The 9,155-nt window shown below is 34.9% G+C and overlaps 1 protein-coding gene across 2 annotated transcripts; it reads right to left on the bottom strand.

The window, feature by feature from the left end:
- LOC129900379 (serine/threonine-protein kinase D6PKL1-like) lies at positions 1–8,321 on the bottom strand. 2 transcript variants are annotated; one of them, XM_055975338.1, is made up of 3 exons: positions 7,840–8,321; positions 2,561–4,467; positions 1–1,000 (listed from the first exon to the last, which is right to left on the bottom strand). In XM_055975338.1, the coding sequence occupies exons 2-3, from the start codon at positions 4,261–4,263 to the stop codon at positions 142–144; spliced, it is 2,562 nt and encodes an 853-aa protein (XP_055831313.1). In that variant the 5' UTR covers positions 4,264–4,467; positions 7,840–8,321; the 3' UTR covers positions 1–141. The 2 variants fall into 2 exon arrangements, with proteins under 2 accessions (XP_055831313.1, XP_055831312.1); XM_055975337.1 differs by lacking the exon at positions 7,840–8,321 and adding an exon at positions 5,451–5,835.
- Positions 8,322–9,155: the final 834 nt, after the last annotated feature.

Here is a 9,155-nt window from a genome sequence, read left to right as displayed (position 1 = left end):
AACATGGTATTTGTGCTCTTCAATTGATGCCAAGTTTTGGATTCTACACTATGCTATATATACTACTTACATGGATCACAGATATCGGGTTAAAAAAGAGGAAAAGAAAAACAAACCTATCCATTCTCAGGTCTAGTATAACTAAAACATCTCAAATTCAATATCCTCTCCTATACTTTTGAACTCTTTTTGAGACTTGGAAATCTCCTTGTTCTGTTGGTTGGTATCAGGGATTACATTTCCCAAGTCACAGATTCTAGGCAGTTCTGGAGGTGTTTCACATCGTATTAGCGCCCAGTTTAGTCCCTCGAAGAAAGGGTGCTGTTTTATCTCTGCAGCCCCTTTCTCAGCTCCCAACCTATTCTCCGGTTCCTTTTGCAATAACCGTCTGATCAAATCTCTCGCACTAGAGCTAACCACAGGATATGCAGGGAACTTGAGACACTGAGATACCACATTTGCTAATGTATCCTCATTTCCTGGTCCTTTGAAAGGTGTCCTTCCGTATAACAGTTCATACAGAAAGATACCAAAGGTCCACCAATCTACTGCGCTGCCATGACCTTCTCCTTTGATAATCTCTGGAGCCAGGTACTCATGGGTGCCAACAAACGAGTTGGATCGGGCATCAGTTGGCTCCACTATGAGCTGTGGCAAAGGTGTGACTTGTGCGACTATGTCAGCCTTTAGCTTACGTGTCTTTGCTGCTGCAGATAAAAATCTAGGGGTGAAGCAGGATACTTGCCAGGATGGATGTAAGCAAAAGGGGTCTATGCAGCTAGATTCCGAGCATGGACTAGACGTCTTTGGAGGCTTAATCACAGGAGAACACGATTTCACCAACATAGGATTCACAACACACCTAAGAGACAAATCAAAATCAGACAGCATGATGTGACCATCTTCTCGAACCAAGACATTCTCTGGTTTCAAGTCTCGGTAGATGACTCCAAGCATGTGAAGGTATTCCAAAGCAAGAAGAACTTCAGCTACATAAAATCTGTGTAAAGAATAAGAACAACAGAATAATGTCAAGATCACATAGAAAACCACTGAAACTGCCTATCGCGAGATTAAAATGACAAACTGCACTCCCATCACCAGATTGCTGAAAAACATTAGGAAGACTTGTCCAGCAAAGTTACTTATAAAGCACAAGATATTTACTTAAACACGAGTGTTGGAAAGTTATTCAGTAAAATTTGAAAGAAAAGGCTCGACATGTTAGCTGTCACCTGAGATACTAAACTTTAAGTAAAAGAATGACTGGAAAGACAGGTCGCATATCTCAACTAATCACCAGAAATTAACTCGATAAAGTGTCTCCATACAAAGTGGGAATTCACTTCCGGATGCGATATGAAGCATGGGGATGACATGGAGAAGAGATGCAAGTTCAGTGACAAGTCACTTTCATTGTTCGCATATTTTTACTAAATTTTCTTCTTCGCCACTTCTTTTCTTTGATTCACCCCTTCCACCCACTTCCCATTTTCCGTTGAAGCGACTTCTATCTCTGTTCATATCACTAGTTGCTAATGATTTTGACTTCAGCAGCTTTCAATATTTTGCATCCACTGGAATATGGGACACTCTTCAATCAAGAGAAACATATATAATAAAGATTCAAGGAGTTCTAACCCATTGAGACATGCTCAAGAACAATCCTTCGTGAGGGTTGGAAAATGGAATGACCAAAAAGAAGAAATTAAAGGAAATTGGAAGATTATTTGACATAAATAGACCCCTGAGCTTTCCGAAAATTACAGGGAAACCCCTCAAGCTTTACAGAGTAAGAGATTTCCCTATAAGTTTGATTGACCTCTCCGGATTAAGTCTAATTTTGTATTAAGGTCCGAATTCTGGAAAAAACAAACTTTTCTCTCAACTTTGCTCTTTGTCCAACCAAGAAATGGTTTTCGTCCAATAGAACAGAAAACAAAGCAAATAGTTGAATGCAAACTGGTTTTTTGATAACAGAAATATTTGCTCAAGGTATTCAAGTCATTTTTACAGGTTATCACTGATGGAGTGAGCATTAAGTGAATACATGCAAACCAATCATAAGCCTCAGATATCTAAACCATAATTTCTTTTTCCCTGATTCACATAGAGACATACGAGGAAATTGGAAGAAGAGATATTTTTTAACTCTCACATGCTAAATCTTCTTGGAATCCAAACCAATTAGAGTAGTTCTTTAACTCTGTTTCTCGTACACAAATTGAGTTCTAACCTTGTTGAATAAAACAACTGATAGCATAAAGCAAGCTATAATCCATCAGCAAATGACAAGTAAAAGCCATTTTGTGGGATGCAAACGAGAGTCTAGTAAACCATTGAAGATAGATATCTCTAAAGTCCTACTGTAAGAACTTCAAGGCATGCGTAGCTTCTTCAACTGGATAGCAATCATGATAAAGAGAGTGACCACAAAATATATATGCCCATCTATATTACCTGTTGTAGGAAAGAATAATTCTATTTGCAGATTTTCTAGATTAAGAATAGACATAACAAGAAATAGTTTCAGGGAAGAAGTAACTATAATAAAAGTAACCTGGCTGCTTGTTCAGAGAAATTCTTGTTGGCTTGCTTTTGTCGGAGCACATGCAGATCACCTCCTGGACAATATTCCATCACTAAACATGAATATTTGTCATTGGTAATATGGGCATAGAGTGTAGGGAGAAAAGGATGATCCAGTATTTGCAGTATTTCTTTTTCAGTCTGCGCTCTTGTCATCTTCCTCCTGCTGGTCAAAAAGTCATTGTCCATAACTTTCACAGCAAACAGACAGTTTGAGCCCATTAGCTCAGATAGATAAACAGTCCCAATGTCACCTCCACCAAGTTTTCTAAGCATCTTAAATTGCTTCAAAGTAATGTTTCCGTGCTGCTTCTGAACACAACGAATGGCTTCCCATCTCAAATCTTTGGACATATGAGGCCGGTATCCACTGCGGCTAGACCCACTGCGATAGCTTTCTTCACTAAGGCTTGTGGTGCTGCTGTAATCCCCAATGCTACTCTTTGAACTTTGAGATATCTCCCCCTTTTCTCTTGATAATGATCTTTCATCACCTTTTTTAACTATACTTCTTGTTCTGTTACAACTGCTTGAGCTGAGACCAGGTTTAGCAACACTTGATTCCAGAATAGATGAGCTAACTTCTACACTATTTTCACCACATGATTCTGAAAATTCCTTATCCTCTTCTTTCTGATCATTCCCCAGTACATATTCAGGTGTCTGACAAGGAATCTCACTTGTACTACAACTCAAATAATTGTCAATTCCACCATTAGATTGCTTGGAACTGCTGGTGAGAGCAGAAATGACATTCTTATTAACAAACATTCTGCTTCTGGAAACTGGTCTCATCAAACTAGGACTGCTAGAAGTAGGTCTGATGACTTTATTTCCAGTAATAGAAGTACATGAGCAAGAGACAATATCAGAATCTGGTGCCTGCTCTTTGTCTGATGGGATTACAGTTGTTGGAGCTTCATCTGAGGCAGACACTGTATGGGCTTCCACTTTATTAGCAGAAGTGGCAGTTGAAAAATGCGGTAGTTCCAAAAATAATTTCCGCTCAGACACTTCTTTCAAGTAACCAGAACCAATATCAGTAGGGTGAGGACAAGCCTCCTTTCCATCTGAAATATCACTAATTTCTGCACCGTGTTCCATTGCATCTTTAGAAAGATGGCAAGAATAAGCAGCATAAGTAGATTTTTCTTTAGTGGGTACAAGTTCATATTCAGCAATATTTTCAGAAGTATTTGGCATACTTCTATCTGAGATGAGGGATATCTCCACTAAATTCTCTACAACTTCATTGACAGAATGTTCAAGACCATTAGACTGAACAACAACAGGCCTGCAAAGGCTTTTGACAGCCCCTGTCTCCGAGACACCTGACAGCCTGGACACTTTTGACGACCGCTTCTTCACAGCAGCAAGTTCTGATGCCTGAGAGATACATAATCCTCTGAAGGCCTGCTTCAAACTTGTGGGCTCAGAATTATCAAAAGCTGATGCTCGAGAGGGGCTAGATCGCATTGGTCTCTTCATCACGCTTTTGTTGAATGCATCTTTGACACCCCGTTCTGACGTACTCAGACCTCTATGGGAAGTCCTAATTTCTATAGCTTCAAACAGTTTGTTAATATCATCCTTCATACAATACTGTTTATCAGTTGCAGGATTTATGTCCTCTATTGACTCGGTAATCTCATTAGTACCAGGCAACCCGCCCATTGCTTCTAAAAGTATATCTAAGAAGATGGACAAAAGCAAGTCCGTTGTGGCCACCAAAAGTCTATCTAACCCGTCTCAGACAAAGCAGTATGGAGAGAAAGAAGCACGCAAATGGAACAGTTCATCAAAAGACCTCCAAAATGATTATTGATCATATTGACAATGGCCTCTTTACTGCATTCAGTATGCAGCATCATTCCTTATCTGCTACAAACCAAGAAGTTCAGCAAATTACAGATGAATAATTAATTCATAAGAAAAATTGAGTCATTTGAATCCAAAAGAAGGATTTATACCACCCACAGGTTATGTCTTTTCTACTTTAATTACTGCAGTTGGGAATTGAAGATAAAGGACTAAGCAGGCCTCTAAATTATGAACCTGCCGCTAAAATTCACGCCATTGTACACCTATCTATAGCATTTACAGCCAGTTGTTCATATGTTCTTCAAAGACAACCAATTTAAAAATAAATCCATGTAAATTTTGATACTACTTTTGACAACCACCATGAAATGACGAGTTTAAGAACAATAAGTTTCCAACACATCTTTAACTTTTGTGTTCACTCATTAATTCTCAAAGTTGTTAACTCGTATCACCACTTCATTTTTCTATTTCATCTTAATTTCTAAATTGTTAGAGTCTATCAGAGACAACCTGCCTACCTCCCAATACTCTCCCTAGACCCCACTTGTGGAATTACCTTGGGTTGTTGTTGTATCATAAGTTCTAAATTACATTAATTGTATATATGCATTGCTCCACCAATTTTGTTTGCACTTGTTTTCATTCAAATTTAGAACCCAACAGTTTCAAATCAAAATCCACCAAATCAAGCTACAATGATCCAAATATTCAGTTGAAAGATCCAATATAATACAGAGAGTTATCAGCTAATCTAAGGGGGGGGGGGATGAAATACAAGAAATAGCATTAGAAGGAAAAAAGTTAAAACCTTTCAATATTTGAAACAATAAATGTTGCAGCTTTATGAAAAAAAAATGAACAAATTGAGCCAACAAAAGCAAATAGGATCTTTAATTCAAGAGCAGAAGAAACAAAACCCAGAAAGGAGAAGCAGCTTTAAGACTGGTGCAAACATTTTAAAAAGGAAGAAAGACAATATAAAAAGTTTCTACCCTTAAACAACATATATGGAAAATGAAAGAGATAAAAGCAACAACCTGAAGCAAAAAAAAAAGGAAAGCTAAATCTCCATTGCACAAAGAAGAAGAAGAATAAGGGTAATTTGAGGGTATATGCGCGTGTGAGAGAGAAGGGTGAATGTCAAGAATGAGAAAGTTGAAAACTTTGAAGGAAAAAGAGAAAACCCCATAAGTGATTACTACTTTTAGAGAGAGAGAGAGAATAATGGGAGTTGGGAAAAAGGGTGAAATTGAATGAGGAAATTGGAAGAATGGGAGTTAAGGGGGAAAAATCACGAGAAGTTCCACTGTTGTTTTCCTCTGTATATTTGTCTCTCTCTCTCCGTATATCTTCCTACGTTTGGGGAACTCCAAATTGGCGGAAAAAGAGAAAGCTTACACTGCGGAGACGAAGACAGACTTGTAGTATAGTAACTTTTGGGGCCAAATCCCAATTAAAGACAAGTCTTGTCGTAAATTGCTTAATTAGTAAAACAAAATTAGAATTTAAGTAAAGTAAATTATACCATCAAATTAATTTAATCGATTGTAACATATTATTTCTGTACTCCAAATTACCATATTAGGATTACTATATACTACTTCTATATAGATTTAGTTATTGTTATAAATGCATTTAATATACTATGTGATCCCACAAGGGAAGTAGAGTGTAAACCCACATGAGTTGTTGGAGATGGTTTGACAACATTAGATGAAAAAAAATTGTACACAGTAGACACATTAGATACAATAAATAAATAAAAACTTGATAGATAGGACTCTTTATTCAAAATGTTGATTTTCTTTAGTAAGCTTACCAGTACACTATCTAATATGTTGCTCAAGTCCTTTGTTTCAAAATACTTATCGTTTTTATTTAAAAAATGTTGACATGGTCTGTTTACTAGTGTGCATTGGTTTTGAGGAGGGGTGAGCTAAGAAAGCGGGGGGAGGGAATTTGGACCAGGGAACATAAGGAGGTTGATAGAATAATGTGTTTTTTGACTGTTTATTCATCTTTTAATTTACCTTTTAAATTAAATTATGACTTTTTGGTTACTATTTTCATTTGGGAGAAAAAGTTGAGCTGGAATTTGATCATTTCTCCCCCATTTCAATTTCAAAGTTGGAAAGAGACTTGCTTCTACTTTAGACATTGCCCAAAGGTAAAAATATTCAAATATTTAGCGGCCGTTTGGTTACAGAAATTAGGAGGTTATCCCAATATAAATTTGATATATTAACTAAAATCAAGATGTAATTCATGATAATATAATAAATTACCTATCTCATATAAGAGATGAACATGTCTATCATATAAAATATTTACCATCATTTTTGTAGATTTATCAGGGGCAAATCAAATCAAATTAATCACACCCATAAAGTTTGAATATAAAATGCATAGAGAAAAAAGTGAATGACAGTAAAAGTCATTTGCAATATTTCTTTTTCAGTCTGCGCTTGTCATAGACAACTGCCTCTTTACTGCGTTCAGTATTCAAGGTTTTTAAAGTGTTGTTTAAAATTTTTTAAAAAAATTAATAATTAGTATTTATTGATATAACTTGTTATTATTTGACAAATAAAAATAATATTCTAGAAAAAACTAAAATTTGAACTAAATTTTAGTATTTGGAGATTTTTAAAAATTGCTCCAAACGTTTATATTTTATAAAAATATTCATCATATATTAATCTCAAATTAATATTTATCTACAATCAATTAAAAAGAACAATTTATATTTAATGGATTATGGACCTGCCGCTAGAATTCATGTGACTGTACATCTATCAATAGCATCTACAGCCAGTTGTTCATATGTTCTTTAAAGACAACCAATTTAAAAATAAATCTGTGTAGATTTTGGTATTACTTTAGACAACCACCATGAATGACGAATTTAAAAACAATAAGTTTCCAACATATCTTCAACTTTATTGACCACTCATTAATTCTCAAATCTGTTAACTCATATAACCACTTCATTTTTCTATTTCATCATAACTTCTAAATTGTTGGGGATAACTGGGAATGGTTAAATGGGGGGATTGGATTGAAATTGGAGATAATAAAATGAATTGAAATAGAAATCAGGTTGAATTATGAGATCAAAATCCACCAAATCAAGCTAAAATGATCCAAATATAAAGTTGAAAAATCCAATATAATACACAGAGTAGTCAGCTAATCTAAGTGGGAAAAAATGAAGCACAAGAAATAGCATTAGAAGGAAAAAAGTTAAAACCTTTCAATGTTTGAAACAATAAATGTTGCAGCTTTATGAAAAGAAAATGAACAAATTGAGCCAACAAAAGCAAATAAGATCTTTCATTCAAGAGCAGAAGAAACAAAACCCAGAAAGGAGAAGCAGCTTTAAGACACATTTTAAAAAGGAAGAAAGACAATATATAAAGTTTCTACCTTTAAATGAAAGAGATAAAGCAACAACCTGAAGCAAAAAAGGAAAGCTAAATCTCCATTGAACAAAGAAGAAGAATAAGGGTAATTTGAGGGTGTATGCCCGTGTGAGAGAGGAGGGTGAAGGTCAAGAATGAGAAAGTTGAAAACTTTGAAGGAAAAAGAGGAAACCCCATAAGTGATTACTACTTTTAGAGAGAGAGAGAGAGAGAGAATAAGGGGGGTTGGGATAAAGATTGAAATTGAATGAGGAAAATGGAAGAATTGGGATTTAGGGGGGAAAATCACCAGAAATGACACTCTTGTTTTCCTCTGTATGTTTTCCGGGGAACTCCAAATTGGCGGAAAATAATCAATTTGATTGATTAGGATCTCCTTACGAAGAATACAGCTAGCGTTTCTTCCGAGGCTCGATTAGAGTATCAGTTTAGTCGCTCAACTAATCTACTCGTGGAGTGCGTTTCATATCGTAGTACTATGATAGTAGAGACTTTGCCTTTTTTTTTCCTTCCGTAAAGTCGAGCCTAACTATTATATTAATTACACCAAACATAGGTTTGGAGGCTTTCAATAGATAGCGCGACAAAATAAAAGTCTCACTATTAGCTTTTAGTACTACTTTTAAGGTCATTCTATTCCAAACACAATTAAAGACAAGTGTTATCATAAATTAGCTAATTAGTAAACTAAAATTAGAATTTAAGTAAAATAAAATTATATCATTAGGCCAATTTAATCTGTTGCAACAGGTTAGTTTAATTCTCCAAATTATCATATTGATAACTATATACTACTCTTAATATAGATTTAGTTACTACTAGAACAACAACAAACATGTTCATGTGATCCTACAACTGAATTGGACTGTGCGTAGATATTATTTTTAACTTTTCAAAATATTTTTGAAACACCTTCGATTTAATATGATTTGAAAAATTGACATTATTGGGATATATCATTAACTATGTGGTTGAGATATATTATTATTTTACAATTTCTTCTAAATACTATTTATTTTATTTTATTTGTTATAATAAAGTCTTTATTTGAATAGATCATTATGTATATATGTGTGTCTATTACTTATATAGTATATGATTTTGTGTATGGAATTATTTAAGTCATACACGAAAGATTAAAATTGTCGTTTTTTATAATTTATAAATTAATGTTCACAATCAAAGATGAAGTAGGACAAACATCTTGATGATTGTAACACAAGATTAAATATAATTTGATCTTAATTGTGAAATGGTCATATTCTAACTTCTTGTGCTAGTACATTCTGTATGTATTGAACGGACCAAGTAGAAATGATT

The sequence above is a fragment of the Solanum dulcamara genome, chromosome 8, assembly GCF_947179165.1.
Source record: "Solanum dulcamara chromosome 8, daSolDulc1.2, whole genome shotgun sequence".
Classification (NCBI taxonomy): domain Eukaryota; kingdom Viridiplantae; phylum Streptophyta; class Magnoliopsida; order Solanales; family Solanaceae; genus Solanum; species Solanum dulcamara.
This window is presented reverse-complemented; position numbering and strand designations above follow the sequence as displayed.

Bases quoted from the DNA above. Each gene is read 5' to 3' on its own strand.
- LOC129900379 (XM_055975338.1), bottom strand. From the start codon at position 4,263: ATGGGCGGGTTGCCTGGTACTAATGAGATTACCGAGTCAATAGAGGAC. The intron at 1,001-2,560 runs GTTACTTTTATT...TTCTTTACACAG, and splicing joins TTCTCTGAACAAGCAGCCAG to ATTTTATGTAGCTGAAGTTC.